Source organism: Peromyscus leucopus, chromosome 7 (genome assembly GCF_004664715.2).
Source record: "Peromyscus leucopus breed LL Stock chromosome 7, UCI_PerLeu_2.1, whole genome shotgun sequence".
In the NCBI taxonomy this organism is placed as follows: domain Eukaryota; kingdom Metazoa; phylum Chordata; class Mammalia; order Rodentia; family Cricetidae; genus Peromyscus; species Peromyscus leucopus.
In genome coordinates this window covers 76,243,324-76,266,827 of record NC_051069.1, presented here as the reverse complement: position 1 = coordinate 76,266,827, position 23,504 = coordinate 76,243,324, and the positions used below count along the sequence as shown (strand labels likewise).

The following is a 23,504-nucleotide window of genomic DNA, read 5'->3' as shown; positions in this document are numbered from 1 at the left end:
GGAGTAGAAAGGGACAAATACATACATGTTGCTTGATATCTGGGACAAAATGTTTATTTCTGTGGTCACTACATCTCCACCCCTTGAGACTCTAGAACTCTGTGTTTTAGAGTCATTGTAGTAAGTTTGTTAAATTGCTACTTGTTCTTGAACCCTAGAAAATGTACAGAATATAGGATTTTATCGTTTGTTTTCTAAGCAAATATGTTGATCATATGTTCTTTGTTGTTGTACCTATCTTAGTTAGGGTTTCTTTCTTTTTCTTTTTCTTTTTTTTTTTTTGATAAGTGACGTCATTTTATTTACTTTTTCATTTTTATTGAAAATAGATTTTTTTGTTTGTTTTTTTGGTTTTTTGAGACAGGGTTTCTTTGTAGCTTTGGAGCCTGTCCTGGAACTTGCTTTGTAGACCAGGCTGGCCTTGAACTCACAGAGATCCACCTGGCTCTGCCTCCCGAGTGCTGGGATTAAAGGTGTGCATCACCACTGCCCAGCGAAAACAGATTCTTTTTCCATACAATATATGTTGACTATAGTTTCCCCTCCCTTTGCTCCTCCCAGTCCCTTCCCATCTCCTTTCCCATCCAGATTCACTCCCTTCCTGTCTCTCATTAGAAAAGAACAGGCTTCTAAGGGATAACAAAGCATGACAAAATAAAATATAATAAGATGAAGCAAAAACTATCATGTCAGAGTTGAACATGGCAAACCATCAGAAGAAAAAAAGCCACAAGAGCAGGCACAAGAATCAGAAACCCACCTTTCTCACTCTTAGAAGTCCCATAAAAATTTAGTTAGGGTTTCTGTTGCTGTGAAGAGACCACGGCAACTCTTATAAAGGAAAACATTTCATTGGGACTGGCTTGCAGTTTCAGAGTTGTAGTCCATTATCATCATGTCAGGAAGCATGTGCCACTCAGGCAGACATGGTGCTGGAGAGGTAGCTGAGAGCAGGAAGAGAGAGAAACACAGGGCCTGGCTTGAGCCTTTGAGACCTCAGAGCCCACCCCCACTGACACACTTCTTCCAACAAGGCCACACCTAGTAGTGCCACTCCCTATAGACCCAAGGGGGCCATTTTCATTCAAACCACCATGGAACCTTACTTGTTTAATTCTAGATATGAAATCAGTAGTCGAAGACGTATGTTCGATTTTGAAATTTGGTCACTTATGTCTGGAGATGGAATTTTATACGTTATTTCTTAGACTGTTCATGTGATAATTGAACTGTGAAAGAACTAAAGGAAACACATGTAGTTATAGCTGGGATTTTGTAATTTGAAATGTATTTTAAAATTTAACCTTTTGTATCTAATGCAGCTTTCAGATGATTCTTTTGAAAATTCAAACAAAACACTTAGACAACCTAAAAAAGAAATGAAGAAAGATACAGTGCCATGGTGGATAACCGAAGATGATTTTGATGATGGTAAAGCCTGCTAAGTTTTCTTTATTTTAGATGACCACAAGAGGTCAGTCAAGACTTTTAATTCTGCAGTTATTGCTTTATTAAACTGTAAAGAAAACTGAGGTTTGAGTTGATTTTCATAATATCCCACTTTGTTACACATTATGTAATTGAGAATGTCTTTTTATATTAATTTGCATTGAGATCATTTAAATTAAGGAGATTAGTCAAGTATATTTCCATATTTACTTACCTTGTATATGATATAAATAGACGTTAGGTGGTTTAATAATCTGCCACTATATTCATGTAACCACATAAACAAATAAGTAGAATTTGGAATCACAGTTTACTAATAAGTAATGAAAAGCAATAATTTACTGCCTCAACAGTAACACATGCATTTGTTTTCTCTGATAAGTGTTTAGACTTTTCCCAGGATGTCCCTAGTCACATTGTACAAATGCAGTGTGACTTTAAGTATTGCTTACATAAATAATAGGTGTGCATCATATGGAGTGCTGTCTATGACTCGAAGCAAGTCACACTGGACGACATAGACTTCTGCTTATGTTGCTGCCACAGTTGTAAAGAATCATGACTACTACCATGTTCTCAGTACCCGTGGGTCAGGGTTAAATGCAATTATGTTGACTAGCAGTATTTCTGTTTCTCCTATCTAGGGGAAGATTTTTCCTATGGCTTTTATTGTTGTCGTTGGTGTGTGTGTGTGTGTGTGTGTGTGTGTGTGTGTGTGTGTGTGTGTTGGGGGTTGTTGTTGTTGTTTTTCTTTCCATTTTCCCCCTACACGATCGAGCCTGAATTCTCTCAAACGACAGTTCAGGTTCTGCATCATCTGATGGTAGCCCTCCTCTCTACGCTATGTGATCTAGCCACACTCAGTTGCTCTGTCTTCTAGAAACACCTTTGGATGCCCGCCTCTGTGCCTCGCTTATTGCTTCCCTGTGTCATAGGCCTTCTTCTCAACCTCCTTGTCCAGGCCTGTCACTCCTCTGCACAGTCCTGCAGTAGCCCTTCCAGCTCCCTGTTAGCAGAGGTGTTTTCCCCAACATCACAGGGCGCCTCCACATTGTGTGGCGCTCCTGGACTTGGCAGCTTTGGATGGGATGGGAAGCGCTTCTTTTCCTGTGTTAGCATAGAATTCACAGTGCTCCTTAGTTGTTATTGTTGGTGATGGTGTTGTTTGTTGGTTTGCTTGCTTTTAACACTGCAATACATTAACAGAATTTCTCAGTGAAAACTTCAAGGTTTTTTTCATGAATTCCTCAAAGCACATCACAATTAATTATGCCTACATTCTTTACAAAGAATTTTTTTTTCTAGAATCATTTTTCCCGTTAGTATTCAAAAAAGATGTAATAGGATAAAAGTACTTTGGAAATTGTTGCCAAAGATTTGGGACTTAATTAGCATTGAAGCCTTTTTTCTAGAAGGTACCAAATCAGAGTAGAAATATGCAAATATCCCAGGAGGAAAGAACGGCTCCTAGAACAAAAATACTTGCCTGTAGCAACTAAAATTACGAGTTGTTTTTAAGAAAGGTGTCAGTCCAGAGTAGGTGCAGTTAATAAAAGAAACAGGCAAAGCTAGGCGAAGCACAGACCTTCAGACTCCACTAGTACAGGAGAGCTGCGCTACACTCCACCCAGAGTGTAGCCTGCCCCGTTCCCGGTCACAAGCATTTAATGAGTTCAGAGTGCGTTCCGTGTACCAGGCACTACCGCACTCACTAGATGGGAGTCCTGCAGCAGATTGAGAAGCTTCTGAGAGACCTGTATACCCATCCTAAGGAGAGGGATACATTTATTACCAGTCTTGAGTAGCTACCAGTAAACGTTAAAACTGAGCAAATTCTCATAAAATGTTGGATTTTGATTTTTTTTTTCAGTTGTCTTAAGGCTAGAGTGTTCTGCCTAGTGAGTGAAACTAGTATTTTCTTATTGTTCAGTAACTAAATTATCTGTGAGTTTCTGTTGTTCGTCTGGGTCACAGCTGTTGGATCCAACTTTAGAGCCAGAGTGAGGCATTACCACAGCAGCACCCCAGCTGTGGTTGGCACTCAGTCATCTGCAGGGTCTGTGGAGAGATCGTGACTTTGTACAGCTGTGTGGAAGTTACTGCGCGATCTAGTAAGATCATTATTCGCATCAAGCCAGAAAATAACTTGATTCTGGAGACCAAGGTGTTTTTGTCAGGTTGATAGCTGAGGCTAACTATGACACAAATCAATCATAAAATACATGTAATATCGCCATTATAACTTCGTTTCAGAGAAAGTGTGACATTCAAGAATGTTATTAGAGACTGTGATAGCCTCGCCTCTCCAAAAAAATATTACACATAACCTGGTGTGAGACTTTCCTAGTGTTTGTGAAATGATGACTTCAGAGATGTCCTGGCGTTTTCTTGAAATGATATTTACAAGGAACTTATTTAGCCCTCATATCTGTCCTTGAACCTACTCTCCCCGTCTTGAGTTTGGTACGTTGGTTCATAACCTCCACAGTCTGTTTCAAGCAGCAAAACTGGGTAAAGGAATCTTATGCAAACTTTTAAAATGTTCTTTTTAAAACAAAGGGTACCGTAATCAAACAGAATTAGAGTTTTTCTTTTGTAAATTCTAGGTCTAGTTGTTTTATTTTTATTTACTATGACAGATTTGTAGCCACTATGTACAAAATCAATAAGACAGTTTCCTTGTGTTGGCATAGTGATCAGAACAGGCTCCCTGAATACAACCACCTGAGTATAGATATGAATACCAACTCAAGTCTCGTTCCTAGGACTGCTTGGGACAAATGTGAGCTATTTGAAGACAAAGAAGACGTCTCAGCCTATTATGGACTCAGAAGAGGAGTCTGCTGAGAAAGCTCAATTTCTTAAGAGCAGTGGGACCTCCATCTTAAGTGTTGACAGCCTAGAAGCCAATGGTGAGAAGGAGGATGTGAGTCGGGAAGTCATTGTCACGGTACTTCAGAGACTTTTGTAGCAGGGGGCTCAGCCATCCCGAAGCTTCCATCACAGATGGTGCGGACAGATTATATGATCTCCCCAGAGAATCAGAATCACAGCTTAGAGACAAAGTCTACCCTACAGTCTTTTGTAGATCTGCCTGATGGGGGCGGGGAAGGGGGCTCCTGTACAACATCAGCAGAAGCATCGTGTTAACAAGGTATGTTTGTCATTCATTTCTATGTAGAGTTAGTCGTTTCTGACCTCCATCATAGTACCCTGGGGCTGGGCTTGGACACATTAGAAGAAGAAGAAGAGAAGGAGCAGTTCTTTGCCAGACTTGAAAAAGGCTTGACATCTTCTATTGATTATTCCAAATTAAATCAAGAACTGGATTCTGATGACTCCACACAATTCAGAGCTTTACATAGGTAAATACAATAAAAATGTGAACTAATGTTTGTGCTTTTCTGTATTTCTATATGTGCATGAATTCTAGTAGATAAATATATAACAGACAGATCCCATCCTGTTTTTTAATGTGTGGAGGCCAGGGTTTGGTGCCAGGTATCTTCCTTAATTACTCTCCACGGTTTCTGAAACCATGTCTTTAGTGAACCTGGAGATGGCCCGTTCAGCTAGAATGGCTGGCCAGCAAACTTCAGGGATCGCCTGTCTCCAGCTCCCCATTGTTGGGATTACAGGCACATGCACTGTGTGTGGCTTTTTATGTAGTTTCCAGGGACATGACCTCAGGTCATCTTGCTTTATCTTTTGAACTGTGTTCTATGTTGATTATTGTCAAGTTTTTCTAATGTATGGACAGAGTATGTGGATGTGTAGTTGAATCTCCATTCTTCCTTTAAATACATGAAATTTCATACCTAAGATACTATGGAAACTAATAGTACACTGCCAGGTTCTTGCTGGGAAAAATACTGGCTTTCTATGGACAAAGGAAAATGAAAGTCCATATTATTTTAAACTTGGATTTAAAAAAAAAAGAAGAAGAAGAAGCCAAGACAAGTTTGGTTTGTGTCTTACCTCTGTGCATAGTGAGTGTTGATTATCAGAAACCTCCGTTATCTAGAGATGCTAGTTGGCTGAGCTGGCCACTCTCTCTAGAGCACAGTAAACCATTGCCACTCTTTGTCTTTGTAAGGCCTTTAATTTCCTTAGTTTAGCTATCCATGTAGCTGTTTTTCCTCTCATAAATGAAAATCAGGTTGTGGTCTTCTCTAGGTTCTTAAGAGCACAGAAGTAGAATTGAAAGAGTTGGAGGATCATGGCATGTGAACATGCACATGGTTGGATAACCATGGCATGTGGATGGCCAGAGCCAAATCTCAGCAGATGAAGTGGCACCTGGACCGGCATGAGCTCTGACAAGCTTCCAGCATTGTAGGTAGTGGCAGTTAACAAGTCTTCAGTCAGAAGCAGTGGACTTTATTTCTCACAACTGTACCAGTACCTGGTTTAAGGCTCTGTCCTGGTTACTTTCTAATGCTATGATGGAAAACCGTGACCGAGGCAGCTTATAAAAGGAAGAGTTTACATGGGCTGAACGATTTCAGAGGGCTAGAGCCCATGATGGTGGAGCAAAGGCGTGGCGGCCGGCAGCAGGGACACCCCAAAGCTCACCCCTAGATCCATAAGCACCAGGCAGGAGAGCTAACTGGGAACGATGGGTTTGGGGACCTGAAAGACCACCCTACTGACACGTCTCTTCCAACAAGGCCACACCGTTTCTCATCCACCCACTGAGGAACAAGTGCTCACATATGTGAACCTGTGGGGTCATTATCATCCAAACCACTGCAGGCCCCCTATTCAGCTTCCATTAAGAGCTCAATTGCTTATTGGCATACAAATGCTAATCCTATTTTGTGGAGTTTTGTTGTTGTTTTGGCCTTCTTCTAAACTTTGCTTAATTCTCATAGCTCGTAATTCCTAATCTCTAGTGAAGAAGAGGTGTCTGGTTCATGGGATGATGTGTGTTCATATTAATGCACACACGTGTAAAATTGTGTGTGTTTGTATCTAAAAAAAATGGCATTTTCTTTTGATTATTTATGCAGCTACAAATTAGTTTTAGGCTTTAAGAATCTTTTGTTTTCAAAACATTTTCCTTCTATCACCCTAGTTTTTAGCTTTGATAAAACTACGGTAGAACAATGGTACTTTAGAAAATTTGCAACAAATAATGCGACATATATTGTATGGATATATATTAACCTGTGATATTGCATGTTAAATGTTTTTCCAGTTACCACACTAACACAGAACCAGCTGAAGATGGACATGAGAATGAATCAGAACGTGAGGGACTGCCAGGTAACTTCACTGAAAAGATAATACAGTGGATATATAGTACAGACATTGATAAGAACGGTACTGAAAAGGTAGACCACACTGTCTCAGAAAGTGCTGTGAGCAGCAGTGTGTAGAGTGCCTGTGCTATTGTCTCAATAACTAAGAAATTAGTAAGAGGGAACCACTGTCTCATATAAAGTTTGTTGCGAAGACAGTGGGGATCCAAAGGCAGAACCAAGAACTCCAGTGTGTGGTGCCAGAAAGTGGTACTTTTCCCTCCTTTGGACTTTTTTTTAAAAGATAAAGTCTTGCTTTACATTGCTGGATGGCCCTGAAGTTACTCTGTAAAGCAGGCTAGCCTTAAACTCACTGCATAGACCAGGCTATCCTTGATCTCGGAGATCCTCTTATCTTTGCCTCCCAAGTGCTAGTAAAAAGGTGTGTGTGGGTGTCCGCTTTTACATTTAAAGTGGTTTGCTTGGCTGGGCTGCACTTTGCTTCTCTGACTAACATGGATGGCTGCCTTTGGTGTGTAATTGATGAGCGTCTACCCTTTATAAGTGGTGTTTAATGTTTTTATTGGTTTTGTTCTGCATTCTCCTGGTTTACTTACAGAATTCACTACTCCCTCTTTTGGCTTTTTATTAAACCTTTTTGTTGAATTTTTGTCTTAAGTGCTACAAACAATACACATTTTTAATCTTATTTGAGGGTATTCAAATAACTTTCTATTTTATATGCATTTTAATAACATCAAATCCCCCGCCCCAGGTGCCCATTTTAGGTATTTTTTGGTTCTACTTCTCTTAAAATACCAGCATATGTTGTTACTGTTGTTGAAAATCTTTTAAGGAATGTCAAGTACATCCTTGTAAAGGTTTGTGTTGGTCCACTGTTCACTGTGGGGTCCTGTACTCTACTCCTGTGTGTGGATTGCAGTTTCTACACATACTGTTTTCTTCAGGGTGAAGAACCTCCTTTAAACCATCTAGTTTAAATGTTGTTACAAAGTCTCTTAGCTTTTCTTGTTTGAAAATATGCTTTGCCTTCATTATTAAAGAGTATTTTCAGCCTGGGCTACAGAATGAGTTCCAGGACAGGCTCCAAAGCTACACAGAGAAACCCTATCTCGGAAAGAAAAAAAAAGAGTATTTTATATGAGTTATCAAGGCTTGGGAAGCTGAGGCAGGAGGATTGAGAATTTAAGACCAGCTTGGACTTTGTAGTGAGACCCTGTTGAAAGACAGAAATAACAGGACACTACTTTCTTGATGTAGGGTTTGGTTTTGGTTTTGGTTTTTGTTTTTTTGATAGAGTTGGATTTTATTTTCAATTTTTTTCTGACCACATTTCTCATGAAGTCTCTTGTAACTTTTTATAGTTACTCTGCCTGTACAGCCATCCCTAGGTATCTGGAGCTATTGGCTTGAGTCCCCTGCAGGCACTAGATGCCAGGTTCCTTTACAATTGGCTTGTATTTACATATGACCCATGCACATCCCTGTGTGCCTTGTCATTTCTGGTTTACTTACTTTACACCTGTAAGTGCAGCGTAAACAAGTGTTGCTCTGCATTGTTTACAGAATGATGACAGAGAGGGAAAGGGACATGTCTAGTGCAGACAAGGTTTGTTTCCAGATATTTTTACTCCACCGTTGGTTGAACCCGTGGATGTAGAACCTGTGGTTACCATGGGCCACGCTTTGCAGCCTGCTTGCTTTTGTTTCCAAGGCTTTCCCTTTGCTTGTATATTTTAACGTTCACGTCTCGGCTGTCTAGGCTGCCTTTCTCGTTTGCATCCTGCTAGAAATGGTTCAGCATCTTCGCTCTGTCGTTGGTGGTGGTTGTCACCATATGGTGCTGTGGCCGTCCCTGTTGCCCCTGCCCTGTGCTCCTCATCACAGCTGCTAGAGCAGTGAGCTCCATCCCTCAGGCCACTGAGAGCCTCTTAACGACTTTCCAGCCAGGGCTCTGGCTCTTGCTGCTGAGCCCTAACATTCACTGATCCTTTCTTCGGTCACTTGACGTGCATCCATTTCTTGCTTTTTCCCTAAGAGCTCCTTTGGATTTAAGTTTCTTCATTCTCCTTGTCATGTTGATTTTTATCAGATCGCTACAATATTAATCCTCCTACAGATTACAGGATTTGTTCTAGTCTAGGTCTCTGGACTGCTTGCTCTGGACGTGGGATCCTATTCTTTGCTTGCTTTTGTTGGTGGTTGTGGATTCTACGATATCTGGATTTCCTTTTCTTCTTTAAAAATGTCCATCCTGTTCTGGTAGACAGTCCGTGTGCGGCCTTTCTTGTTTCTCTTAGGGGGGTCTGGAGCAGCCCCTGGGGGTATCATTTGTCTGCTCAACTGTGGCATTCCCTCCTGAGGTTTCTTCCAATGGTCCACAGTGATCAGTGGGGGCCTTCCACTCACACAGTCCCTGCCATGTGTCACCTGAAGGAACTGTCCAAGCTCTACTTTCCCAGCGCGTGACACAACCTTCACTTGAAGGGTTTAATTTAGTAATGACCCAGAAGGACCCTCATCCCCAGGGACCCATGCAGATTTCTTCTGGAACTCCTTCTGCCTGTGTACACCCATGCCTCATCACGGCCCCACGACTTCTGCGTGTCTTGGCCTCTCAGAACTCTTATTTCCTCAGCTCATTGAGACTCCCCCACCTTCCCCCATACTCCAAAAATGCATTCACCTTCAGTGATTCTGGAGCTCATGTCTCATTGGTTTATATTTCTTCAGAATTATTCGGTCTCTAAAAACAAGTACTTCCTATATTTTGTGCCAGAGTCCAGCTGCAGCAGGTCAGAGAACCTGGAGAGATGTGATGTCAGCGGCTCTGCAAACACACATCTGAAGAGGCCAAAGTTAATTCTTTTCTTGTCTTTGTTTTTCTCTTAACTCTTTTATAGTATCTAAAACAAAAATCCCCACTCAAAAAGGAAATCACCTCACAAACACAAGTTACATATTTTCCAAAAACAAATTAAAATCTTTACATAGGAAGAAATCACATTATGATCACAAGTTACATGTTTTTCTTAGAAGCCACATGTAGTTAAACATTTTTCTTTGTATTAATTTTCCCACTATAACGTCTTCACCCCAAAACAATGATTCTTTTATTGTCGGTTAACAAAGTTTTAAGCAGGCCGAGTGTATTTCAGCCAGTTCCTTTGTGTGGGCAGGCAGCTGTCTGCGGTTTCAGGGAAGCAGATTCCTCTCCTATGTCTGCTCTACAAAACTTGACTCAAGTGTTCTAGCTAACCATCTATTTTTTTTTCTCTATACACAATAGAGTCATTTAATTTCCTTTCACAACTTTGTTTTTTCAAGGTGTACACCGACACCTGTGATTAATTCTGTAAGCTACATGACCAAGGAACTCAGCTCTAACCCTGGGTCCAGGGCCATAATTGCCTTCTTTGATCCTCAGCCCGGTTTTCCACATGGGTCTATACTACATGAAACTTGCTTGTTTTTATTTCCATCCTCAGCAGGTCTCACATCTCTGTGCATTATTGCTCTATAAAAACCATCCCCATTAGGATTTGCATGAAAGTTGCCCAGTGCAGAGTGGGTTTTTTTCCTGTGAAACAGTCACAACTGTACTAGATACAGTCGGATTCTCTCACACAGTAATCACACCAGGCCAGATACAGTACACATACACACACACACACACACACACACACACACACACACACACACACACACACACACGACTGCAGCTTCTCTGACATGGCCACTGCCAGTTTTGTCTAATTGTTCACGATGGATTTTAACTCCAGTTCCTTCTATTCTAGCAGACAGAGATTGCACCGTGCACATAGTTTACAGGTACATTTGCCAATAAAGGATAGAAATATCTCCAAAAGGGAGTATTTAGACTGTAATTGCCTCTGGTTTACATCATCTGAATTTTAAGAACATAGTCTTGTTTGGAAAATTATAATTTTGAAGTTAAGCATAGGGAATATTTTGAATGTATAATATATTGTAGTGTATATGGCTCTCAGTGTTGCTATGGTTGGTGAGGCTGGGGACTGACCCAGATGGTTCTCAGAGAATGACCACCTGTCTGGGTTGTTCCTTGGGCTGTATGTCAGTTTAATTCACTTGGATATTTCTGAAATCTCTGACGTGTTTTCCTCTCATTCCTGTGTCCCTTCTAGTGACATTTCCTTCTTATTTCACACTAACTCTGTTCATGACAGATACCTAGGGAGGAGGCTGGTCAGTCAATTGTTAGATGGTAATATTTTCCTATAATTTGTTCAGCTACTAAGTGAAGACATTAAAGTGTAGTTGCAATAATGTACATTAGCAATTTTCCCATTTAGAAGGAGGGGCTGGGTACTTGCTTGGCATGTCCAGGTTCATTTCCACACTGCAAAGAGAAAAAAGAAAAAAAGTGATGTATGGCTTCATTAGCTTTAATGTAGACTAAGCAAAACTAGCTATAATACTGCCAATCAGTACTGCTGCACATCATATTTGGCCCTTAGATCGTGCATATTAGGTATGAAATACTCCTTAAATACTGCTTAGCTCTCGGATCTCAGTGTCCCTTGAGATCAGTGCTGTTGTCGTCTCTATGGGTGAGAAAAGTAAGGCCAGGGGTTTGTGATGGACCATCATTCTGAAATTGAAAGTGGTGGGATAAAGAACTGAGTCTAGGCCTTCCGGCTCCAGGCCCCACTCTCAAGCACGACTTTCCATACTATCTCTATACACCCACACTGTAACTCTTTGCATTCTGAAAGAGGATTCCTTTCCTTTAGCCCACTGATCTCAATCGGTTTCTTGATTTAAAAATAATAAACAGCCAGGCGTGGTGGCACACACCTTTAATCCCAGCACTGAGAAGGCAGAGGCAGGCAGATCTCTGTGAGTTCAAGGCCAGCCTGGTCTACAGAGTGAGTTCCAGAGCAGTCTCCAAAGCTACACAGTGAAACCCTGTCTCAAAGAACCAAAATAATCATCATCATCATCATCAACTTAAAAATTGATGAAAGAGATGTTGGCCATTGAACTCCTGCCCAACCTGCCCCATGAATAGACTGATGAGATCAGTTAACTTGGAGATGCCTTTTTCTCACACTACAAAGACACTAAGATATAGTCAGGAGCTTTACACCAAGAATTGTCCAGGAATGAAAAACAGAGGAAGTCATACAGGGCCAGGATTTATGTAAGGGACATGTCAAAGTACAGAAAATAAAATAACCTAAAATAGCCTTCATTTTCAATTGAATTCATTCATTTAAAAAAAGAAGAAGAAGAAGAAAGAAAGAAAAGAAAAAAGATCCTGGGAAGTACCTTATTGCTAATACTTCAGTGGATTATATTTGGAGATACCTTCTTAATAAGCCAGTAGTCCTTCCTTGAAACTTAACTTTGACAGTATGATCCTTCTGTTTCTAATAATTTCCTTCAGAAACATACAGTGATGATTTTGAAGATGCTGAGGATGTTGATGCACCTTTGATTACTAAAGATGAAGAGACCCATCCCAAAGAAAACTCAGAGTCAGGAAAAGCGAATGTCCCCATACAGGTATATATCAGTTGTCCTTCAACAGTTTTGTAACTGCTTTTATCTCGACACATGATGACTTGAGGTACAAAGTTCTTCATGGCCTTGCTCATTGTTAACTTCAAGTCTCAGGGTGTCAGTATAACTTAAACAATCATAATAGTTGATGCTTTTAGATAGGATAACCTTTGCTGTATTAAAACCTAAGGTACATTTTAGCAATTGAACACAATTAAATGTTGATACTGCTTTTCAGTTGGTCTGTGAAGTGGCATTGTTGTATGACTTGACCTTGTGTAAGCTGTAAATAGGCCTTCTCAGGATTGGCCAGAGTGGCAGTGTTAGTGTCTGGAACTCCTGTGCTTAAGATGAGGGGCCACACTACTCTGCTCACAGCCAGTCTGCTGTTCTCTAGGTCTGTCATCCCTCAGTTCTTACCGAGGTGTGTTTAGGGCTACCATTAAATATTACCTATGTACTATAATTTATCACTTAAGCTATATAATAGTCACTAATGGGATCATTGTTATTTATTATTTTGGTTTGATCTGGACAGTTTTTGGGGGGACTGTTAGGACAAGATGTTTTAAGCTTATGTAAAACAGTAGATTCTCTAAATAGAAACACTTGGAGGTTATACATAAATGGCTTTGGTTTTTTAATTTATGTAATACATTTCCTCAATATCACTCAGTCTGCAGGAAGCAAGATGATTTTTAAATTAACAGCAAAATTAATGTGACCTCATGACATCATTAGAAATAGATGGTATTTATGTTTGAAATTTGGCAATCCCATCATTTTATGAAAAGTAATCAATAAGGGGCATGATATTACCATTTATCAAGAAGGTGTACTCTGCATAATAATGTGGAGTCCTCCCAGAGAGCTGAGTAAGAATCAAAATAATAAGAAAGTAAAGTTGTTACTGTAGGAGACCCTACACTCTGCCTAGCCAAGAAGGGAATCCAGGGCAATGCTACTTAAAAACCTTAATATTGAAGAACTGCTTCTCTCCTGCCATTTGGTAGCAGCCTGTCTGAAGTGATGTCCTTCAAACTGTAGAGGAAATGGGGAATTGGATGCATGTTTGGTAATTAATTTTTGAACAGTTAATTGATTGATAATGTTATAATTGTAGGCTCCTGTGTAACATAGGCCTGTTACTTTGATATTAAAAAAAAAAAAAAAAAAAGACAGAATTTTTAAGCACAGTAGATGAGCTGGTGACCTCTAACTACTTTAGGCAAAGCTTCTTAAGGCCTAAAATAGTTTTGGTAATTGCCCAGGTTTAGAAGAGACAGGTAGACATTCCTACACAGCTGTGGCCCAGACAAGTGTTGGTGAAGGAACCTAGAAAACATGGTTCCTGATCTTGTAGCTCCTGCTTCAAAGAACTGTGGGCATTTCTGTGGTCATTCATATAATTTTGCTTCCACAATATGTAATTTTCTTCTTTTGACTTAGGAGGAAGAGAAAACCGGCATGCTGGCTAATGGTAAATATTAATTGGCAAGTAATTAGACTGTTTAAAAACCTCATCTATATAATTTTGATGAAATTCTTTATTTTGAATATCTCTCTAAGGAATTAAAATTCATAACTTTCTCAGTCATTTGTCCTTTATGCCTATCTTGACCCCATCCTGTTATGTTTGAAATATTTCCTTTTCTGTTTTTCTTGGGCCTTTTACCTTCTAAATAAATGTATAGATATAAAGAATCACTTGTGTTTGTTTTGATGTTAGCCTATTATCTGGTACATACTATTAAAGTCATGCATGTGGAAACACATGAGTGTACACTAACAACATTTATATGTAAATATTCACTTTTGAGCATTGCATGTGCCTGATTGTACTGGACCAAAAGTCACACAAAGTCTCCCACACGCCCTATGCTTTGTTTATGTCCCTGCAGTTGAGCTGCTCGATTCTTTAGACTCTGTTGAGGATGTTGACCTTCCTGATCAAAAGAAAGCAAGCCCTAAAGCAAAGGCCCTCCCAGAAATGACTGGCGGAGAGCTAGCGGGAACAGGTAAAGTATGTGAAAGTTTGAATCTTCTCTGACTATGGAATGCTCTTTGACTAACTGCCTTCATTTCTTAAAAAATCCATGAAATAACCATCTGGACATTAAAGGCATTCAATCTCATAGATTGAATATGCTGTCAATACAAAAGGAGTGTTCTAGGTGAGGATGAATTGGTTGTTGTGTCCTTCCGTGGTTTTCTGTCAGCTCACCATGTGTAGGAGAAATGACCATATGTCTCAGCTGTGCTTTACATAGTTCCCTCCTTAGGAGAAGACTGGGTCATGCCCTTAAATTCTGAACTATTTTCCTTAAAGCTTGTAACAATTTTGTGATAATGCCCTTTCAGACTGTAACGCACTAGAATCATTATTGCCAATTGGTTCTTCCATGAAATTAGGATTGTGCCAGGCAGCATATTTTGTTTTAATGTAGAATATAATATGTTCTTGATTTCTCACATGGGTAGTTGCAAATGGGAACTTTTTAACTGTCTTGCTCTGGGCGTTGGTCAAGTAAACTGAGACACTTCGATAAAAACCTACTCTAAGTATCTTGTATTTATTTATACTAATTACTTTCTTGTTGTAGAAAAGCTCATGTAATCCCAGCATTCAGTAGGCTGAGACAGGAGAATGGCGAATTAAAGGTCAACCTGGGCTATATAATAAGACCCAATCTTGGAGGTGGCAGTGTGGCTCAGCCAGTAAAGGTATTAGTTGTCAAGTCTGACTACCTGACTATCTGAGTTCAATCCCCTGGAGCCCACATGATAGAAAGGGGGGGGGGCACCAGCAGGTTGTCCTCAGACCTCACATGCACCATGGTATGTACACATAATACACATAAATAATGTTTTTTAATTTAAAAAAGACCAGGTCTCAAACAAATAGAGAAAAACAAAAAGTACTTAAAATGAAAAGTTAGACATTTCATCAGGACATAGTTTTGACACCCAAAATCTACCCTGATGACGTGTTTGCAGAGCACGTCTCTTGGTCTTACTACTGTTGCCTTATGCAAGCATGTCGCCTCCATGCTAGCACAGTCTGTCTGTCTTCTCACGGTTTTTGGTAAGCAGTCATGAGCTCTTTTAAAAGATGAGGATAGAACCATAGCTGTCCTGCTCCCAGTATATTCTAGGTTTGTGTGGGGGAAATGATTAGGAGTGTTAAAATGTGCAGGAAACAAGTAAAGAAGGCAAGAGTTATTACGTGATTTCTGCAGAGTACTACAGAATTATGGAGGTAGCACACTTGATTGTTTAAATTGGCTTTTGTTACAATTTTAATTTTCAAAGCAGGATTTCAGCCAAACATCTGGGGATTTATGATTTTTTTCCCTGAAACACTGATGTTATAAAACAATAGGAAAACCACTGCTATGGGCTATAAAGAAAGACTCAGAAACCAAAAGTATATTACTCAAAGTAGTAATACATTTGTTGTTCCTGTTTCAATGGTTTTGAATCTGTAATGATTCTTTTAGGCTGTCACTGGGAGTGCAGTGTGACTTTGTTATTCAGATTTGTGTTCATGTTCCCAGCTTTGCTGCTTATGAGCTTGGACAACTAATGACTTTATCCTATTTCCTCCTCTTTAAAATGAAGCCTTGTAATGGTCAGCTGCTGAGGATACAGCATAGTACATTGTTAAGATCATGGCTCAGTGAGATGGCTCAGGGGTAAAAAGTCCTGCTGTGCAAGCCTGAAAACCTAAGTTTAATCCTCAGAATCCATGTAAAGGCTGAAGGAGAGAACGGATTCCACAGAGTGTGTGTTCAGTGCTGCTCTGCCACCCCCTCAGCGTTCAGGTCATTCTGTAATGTATTCAGCAGATCATTCAGTGGCCTCCTATTTTTATGGAAAAAAGAAAGCACATTATACTTTTTCATTTTTCATAAAAATTACTTCCTCAGTTGTCCCCCTGTGGGTGTGACTAGTAGGCGAGTAGGTTCACTTCTACATAAAAGACAGCAGAACAGACCTTTCCCTCAGATCATCTTCAAAATATCTTGCTCTGTAACTGTTGGAAACTCTGCTGTAATAGTACCCTCTACTTTTAGGCTTTTTTCTGTTTAAGATGTTTGTTATTGCCAGGCGTTGGTGGCGCACGCCTTTAATCCCAGCACCTGGGAGGCAGAGCCAGGCGGATCTCTGTGAGTTCGAGGCCAGCCTGGGCTACCAAGTGAGCTCCAGGAAAGGCGCAAAGCTACATGGAGAAACCCTGTTTCGAAAAACCAAAAAAAAAAAAAAATGTGTATGTGTTCCAAACAGTCTTGGTGACTGTGACCTGGAGCATTAAAAGCCTCACTGTAGGGCATTACTACACATGCCTCCGTGACACTCATCTCCTCCTACATTTTGAAACCCTTATCTAATTATTCGTTTATCAATAAAAACCCGGGAGTCAGATATCAGGGTGCAAACCTGATTGATCAGAGAAGCAGTGTCGAAGCAACCAGTGACCCCTCTCTCTCTCTCCTTCCTTAATCCAATAGCCAGAGAATCTTTACGAGCCCCTCCCTACTACTTCCTGTGTCTCTCTATATGTCCTGGGTCCTCCAAAACCTCTATGGCTGATTTTGATCAGCTAGTAACTAGCTCTGCCCTTTGATTCAAGGTAAACTCTATTGTCAGTCTTGGGGAGTGCAATGAAAATAGTCCACAACAACATTTAATGTGGAAAAAAAAATTCCTTACAAGCTGTGTTCTGTACAGTTTCTATTGTGTATATAGAACATGAGGTTCTATAAACTGTATAATTTATTTTATTATTTAAGCATTAATCATAAATGTCAAAAGAGGAGACTGGTTGTTCTATTTATATTTTTTCCCATTCTATGGCTTATTCTTTAATTTTGAAAAGTCCACTGTTAAAATTGTCAAATGTTAAGAAAATATTCATGAAAGTATTAGGTCATTATTCCCATTAGTTTTCCCAACATTTGTCAGCTATTGAGAGGGAGGGTACGAGGGCAGGAAGAGTAAGAGGTGACATCAAGGTTTCTGGTTTGGTTTGGGACTACTGAAGCAGGCATACAGATAAGGTGAAGGGCTAGCTGAAACTAGCTGGGGGCTACAGATACAGCTTGGTTTGTAAGAATGCTTGCTAGGTATTCACAAGGCCCTGGGTTCAACCGCCAGTGCTTTCTAAGACAAGCGTGATGGTGCATGCCTTTAATTCCAACCCTTGATCGGAAATTCAAAGTCATCTTCAGCTGTATAGCAAGCTCAAGGCCAGCCTGGGCTACATGAGACCCTTTCTCCAAAAAAAAAAAAAAGGAAGAGTCTAGAGTGCTGGCTCAGTGGGCAAAGGTACTTGCCATGCAAGCCTGGTGAGCCAATCTCTAGAACCAACATAAGTAGACAGAGAGAATCAATTCCAGTGCTGTCCTTTAACCTCCACTGTGTAATTTGTATTTGTATGTGCATACCATATACATATAATAATGATAATAATAGAGTTTTAAAACAAAGGGAAGATGGAGGGGAGGAGAAAGGGAAGAATGAATTGGATTTTTTAAAAAGTCTTCAGAGGGCTTTAAAAGAGGACTAGAGGTAGACCACTCTGGACCATTGATAATAGAAATGGAGAAGCACTGACTGGAGTGGTAGGAATTACAGGTAGAAGGAAAAGTGTAAAAGAAACGACCAGGTAAAGGATAATGTCAGATGCTCAGAAAGGACACCTGACGGGCTTGGCCATCAGGAAACAGCTCTGAGTCGGAGCAGCTTCAACAAGATGATGGAACACTCGGGGATTTGCAGAGTGGAGGAGCATGCTGGTATTAGAACCATCCCAGGCTGAGATTACCACACAGCAGTGTGAGAATGGGAGTGGTGAGGCAAGGAGAGGACCCTTCAGAGGAGCGTGTCCACTTAGGAAGTGTGAGAACAGCTGTACCCGGCACAAGGAGGCTGGTTAAGGACAGTAAGAAGGCCGGGACAATTATATCATCAGGACCGTCTTCACTTGCTGTGACTTCCAGGTTTCTGCTCGACTCTGCTTTTCTAACATTGCCATTGTCCCGCAGCGCTGTTCACCATTCCTGAGAGACTAAGGAATGACTTGGGTGCTTCCTCTCTCCTGCGCACATCACCTTGTGATACCTAGGAATCGCATTTATCTCAACAGGCGTTTCTTATGGCCAGAGCAGTGGGGACACTGAAGCCCTGCACCAGGCTTACTGTCACGTAGCTCATTCTCTGGGGGATACGGACGAACCAAGAATTGAGGCTAGCACTATGGGAAATGTCAAGAACTCAGGAAAAGACCATCTTCAAGAAAATGAAGAGTCCTCAAAGAACATTTCTACCACAGAATCTGGTAAAGGCTGACAGCTTTAGCAGAAAGATGCTGGGTGGATTATGAATGGACAGAATGCCTCTACTGTTTGCCCTCTTTAAACAGTGTCCATTGAAGCATATTTTACATACGGTTTGCTGCGGTGATGGCTACTCAGTATTGGATATAAAGGGCATGATCAAATGGAACCTCACCTGGATTAACTCCAAAGTTAGAACTAAACACAGAATGTAGCTTAACCAAATTAAGCAACAAATTTGGCATACATATATATGTGTATTAATGCTTTTTAATGGGAAATAGTATTTTGAGATTAAAAAAAAATTCCATAGCAAGTGTGTATGTGAGGTCTGGATATAGATAATGGAGATGTATTTTATAAGTTCAAAGAAAGGCTTCCTGGTGCAGTTTTGTGATACAAACTTCATTTATTGTGCATGCTATTTTGTTAACTAAATGAAGTAGAGAAAAATTTGGTTTTTATGGCACTCAGTGTGTAATTTAGGCAATGTTTTGGTTTCTAATTTAACTTTTGTCCCCTTTTAGATCTGCCCACAGTAGAGGAGCTGATGAAACCCATCAGGATAGACTCCTATGGGGTCAGTGGCTTTGACTTGCCACCCATCAGGTATGAGGTTTGCCAGTGCCCTGTGTAGGATGGTTGCTCAGCTGAGTGGTGTTCACTGTTTCTCTTCTTGTGTTGTCACGGAGACCTTCAACCAGCTGTTCTGTGGTAGATGATTAATCAAAAATACGGGCTTGCACATGTCTGCCTGTGAGCCACTGATTTCTTTATGTCTGTCTTCCATCCATCAAAATTCTCCCACTACTGCAAGAAAAAGAGCTGCAGAGAAAGTTGGTGCCATTAATCAGATCTAATGTTTTCACTGAAAATATGATTTCCTCATCTTTCAATGGCACATGGATAATTGATTCACCATCGGGAAAATTAATTGTATTTTTATATGAATCATAGGTTTTCTATTTTATGAATCAGTTAGTTCTGACGTAGTCACCAGCTGGCCGTCATCTCACAGGGCTAGCTCTGAGGTCATGAGAGAAATTGGCTTTGTGGAAATCCTCCAGCTCTAGTGTTTAGTGGCAGTGTGCGCAGGGTTCCATTGTTCATCAGCACAGGATGACAATCACAGTAACCTGTTGCAGGCAACTTTGCATTCATGTAGCATTTATACTATCCTATCCTCTCCCTCACGTCCTTATAACATGTAGGACAGGCATCTTCAGACTCCTCCCTCAAAGATGACTCTGAATTAACTGGATCTAACTAGAGCCAGATGATGCTGACACTGGCACCTGACGTACTTTACATGACAGTAGTGAACAAGAATGGCACATTCTTTATGTGCGTTAATTCAGCCCTCCAGCAGCTCTGAATGTAGCCCACTGTTTTCCTTAGTTCACAGACAAGAAAACTGAGGTTTAAGGTTAAAATAATTGTCCAAGGTCAGATGTCTGTAATCAGAGAACCCAGTTAGCCCGTGTGCTTAGCCACTTGCATGGTTCGGTCTGTGATCCCATGAACTATTTTCATGAAATCATCCTGCCCCCATCTCATTTGTGTTTTCAGATACATTTTTGAGCCCCTACCTTTACCGTGTTCTCATTGGGTGAATCTGCTCGTGGGTTCTTGGCCTTGTTCCACACTTACTGTAGTCCAAGGGAAGATGACACGGTGAAGCTCACACTAAAATCCCCCACTCGAGTGCTAGGTCTGGTCCTCACACTGCTCTCTCCAATGCTAGTCGGCATTTGGAACGGGGAGCCTGTACTCCCATCGATGTTTGAGGGGATGTAAATGTTGCTGATGGATTTTCTTATATGTAAAACTATTTTAGCACTATGAATTCTAAAACATACATCTTTACATTTGTTTAAAAGCTGAGAACAGACAGCTCTTGTAGAGTAGACCTGTTTTCAGTTATTCAAGGTATATGCCCATAAAGGGAATTGCTGGCTCGCACAGAAATCTGTTTTTACTCTTTGTGATGAACCGAAACTATTTTTAACAGGAGCCATACTTTCTGACATTCCCACCAGTAGTGCACAAGGATTCTAGTCCCTCCGTCCTCACCACCACCAATTGTTTTCTGGTAGCTATTGTAATGGAACTTTGAGGTCAGGAACCTAGAGGCAGGAGCTAATGCAGAGACCATGGAGGGATGCTGCTTACATGGCTTGCTCAGCCTGCTTTCTTACAGACCCCCCAGCCCAGACATGGCCCCACCCACAGTGGGCTGGGCCCTACCCCGTGAATCATTCATTAAGAAGATGCCCTGTAGACTTACCTGCAGCCCCATCTTAGGGAGGCGTTTTCTCAGTTGAGGCTCCCTCCTCTCAGATGACGTTAGCTTGTGTCAAGTTGACATAAATCTAGCCAGCAGACAGCTGTTGTGCTGAGGGAAGTAAGTCAGCCATGAAAAGACAAACAACAAATGCTCCTGCATGTTTGAAGTCCATGAAATAGAAAAATCATAGGACAAAAAGAAGAAAGGCAGGCGCTGCAGCAGGAGAATGGCAGTGGTGGGGACGGGGTGGTCTTTGATCCTTCTAGAGATTCATCTGCACAAATTCAACAGAGTATGGGGATAGATGCGGTAAAGTTTGTTCATCATTATAAACAGATTTTACCACTGAAACGCACACTTACAGTGGCTAAAATGGTAAGTTTTATGTCAAATACATATAACACAAGAAAAATAAATAAACATAGCAAAAAAAACCTGAAGGGACAATAATTTCAGAAATGTCAGTAATGCACCATTAGAATATTTAAAGCCTTTAGTGAGCTGTAAGGTAACTTAACTGCTATAGCACATAGTCCTTGAAGTCCTCGCAGTGTACCTTCAGACAGTTATTTCTCACTCGCTCATGAGTCAGTGAGGTTGGGCGGGCTCTGCTCTACGTGGGCATTTAGTGCCCCGTGTCTCAGTCACGAGCTGTAGCTCTGAGGCTGTCATGTTACCCAGCCAGTCAAGACATCGCATATCACTTTGCTTGCATTCTGTCAGTCAGCACTAACACTCTTAGGAAGCCAGTTGAAGGAAGGTGGAAATGTGATTTGCTTGTGTGCCTAGAAAGAAAAGCGTAGTAGTTTGGTAGTGTCTAATTAGTACCTAATGACCAGATGGCCGATAGCAGTCATTGTTCTTGACACAAAGTCCTACTCGGAGCTCTCGCCATCTGAAAGGCCATGACACCCTAGTGAAGCACAGCCCTCTCCAGTTTGGGTGTGATTCTTTACCAGTCAATGAGTGAAAAGACGGGTAATGTGCTTCCTTACCCCCAGTCGGCATCTAATAATGGAACTGGCTCCATTTAGAAACGGAAAGTCTGAGGGAAACAGAGCATCAGTGTAACCACTTAACAAAGAACTAAAGGACCTCCTAAAAACCATAAATAATGGGATTGCTGGATCAGGTCATTGTACTTTTCCAGAACTACATCCTAATATATTGCTCTGGATAACCGCTGCTCCTGTTCCTTGGAGGATTTATCTCAGTTTATCAACATTGGCCAAGCCAAAGTGGTTTTGTGAGGAGGATGTGCCGTGTTGGGTGACATGCTTTTTCTCAGTCTCCTTCCTGCCTCAGGTAGTTTTGGGACTCCCATTTTCTGGCTCTGGGGGGTTGTTCTGCTCTGCTTTGCTCTTGACCATGATTGGTGGTCCTCAGTGGCTTCTGGTCTGTCTTGCTCCATGTGCCAGTAACCAGATTTAAAGTTCCTTTGCTAGATGAAATTTTAAATCTACCTGAGGTGTTTGGTTCTTGACCCTCTGGCAGTAACCCCGTGTGAAGAACACACAGGATCTATGGCCCTGTCAGAAACATTCAGCACTCTTTCAATTGAAAAATCTAATGAAATTCTATTTCTCATAGCATCTTTCCAGAGTGAGTCCTTTGCTGATGTGTATACGTGACAAGTAAACCCAATAGATCTTAAATTTCTAAGGATTTCTTTTCAGTTCTGTCAGTTCTCTGGAAGAGCCCATCTGTCCTGCGTTCATCTGGTTTCTCATAAGATCTTGCTGAAAGCAGCCAGTAATAGCCAGCACATAGTATCATTATTCCTCTCCAGCCATTTATTCCTTACTGCTCCAGGTGTGGCATGTGGTCCCCTCATAGGAAGTTAGAAGTGGTAGATGAGCAAGTGTTTTGCATTAAAATGCCTCTCTCTAGCCTCTGCCATCAGTTTCCTGGCACCTAAAGCCCATCCATGCTAGTGCCCACATCCTAATGGCAAGAATTAATAAATGCCCGAGAAATGTAGCTGAACTGGTACCCAGCAAGAACAGGAAACAGTTTGCATTGGCATCTAGACAAGGAAGGAGCTGATGTGTTTCCCGCTGACTCCAAGTACTTTAGAAGTTTCCAGCATTTACTGAGTAGCTTGTCTACATAGTATAAAAACGGTAGCCTCTTAAAATGTTCTTCAATCACAAATCATAATATATTTGCATTTTTAAAACCCTGTGGCTTATTGGTGTTTAACTAAATATAAGACATTCTCTGGAAATATAGTTCCCAAATTTAAAAAAAATATATATATAGCCAGGTGTGGTGGCACACGCCTTTAATCCCAGCACTAGGAGGCAGAGGCAGGCAGATCTCTGTGAGTTTGAGGCCAGCCTGGGCTACAGAGCAAGTTCCAGGAGGACTGTACATAGAGAAAACCTGTCTTGAAAAAAAAAATCTATATCAGTGTTGGAGTGCATTATTTCAGGTCACCATGTGCATCCCTGATGCCCATAAAAGGCCAGAAGAGGGCACTGAGTCCTCTGGAACTGGAGCTACAGGAAGTTCTGAGTCACTCTGGGAACTGAACTCAGGTCCTCTGCAAGAGCAGCAGTACTCTTAACCACTGAGCCACCTCTCCAGCCCCTGTTTCTGACATTTTTAATACTTGTC

The 23,504-nt window shown here is 41.0% G+C and overlaps 1 protein-coding gene across 2 annotated transcripts in view; it reads left to right on the top strand.

The window, feature by feature from the left end:
- Positions 1-23,504, top strand: part of Cep162 (centrosomal protein 162) — a 69,993-nt gene that overhangs the window by 3,207 nt on the left and 43,282 nt on the right. For both annotated transcript variants that reach the window (XM_028875537.2, XM_037207825.1), the window contains exons 3-11: positions 1,323-1,431; positions 4,215-4,361; positions 4,631-4,814; positions 6,650-6,717; positions 12,145-12,263; positions 13,710-13,740; positions 14,162-14,278; positions 18,409-18,600; positions 19,126-19,207. In XM_028875537.2, coding sequence (XP_028731370.1) covers positions 1,323-1,431; positions 4,215-4,361; positions 4,631-4,814; positions 6,650-6,717; positions 12,145-12,263; positions 13,710-13,740; positions 14,162-14,278; positions 18,409-18,600; positions 19,126-19,207 — 1,049 coding nt within the window. The remainder of the gene's footprint in view (positions 1-1,322; positions 1,432-4,214; positions 4,362-4,630; positions 4,815-6,649; positions 6,718-12,144; positions 12,264-13,709; positions 13,741-14,161; positions 14,279-18,408; positions 18,601-19,125; positions 19,208-23,504) is intronic.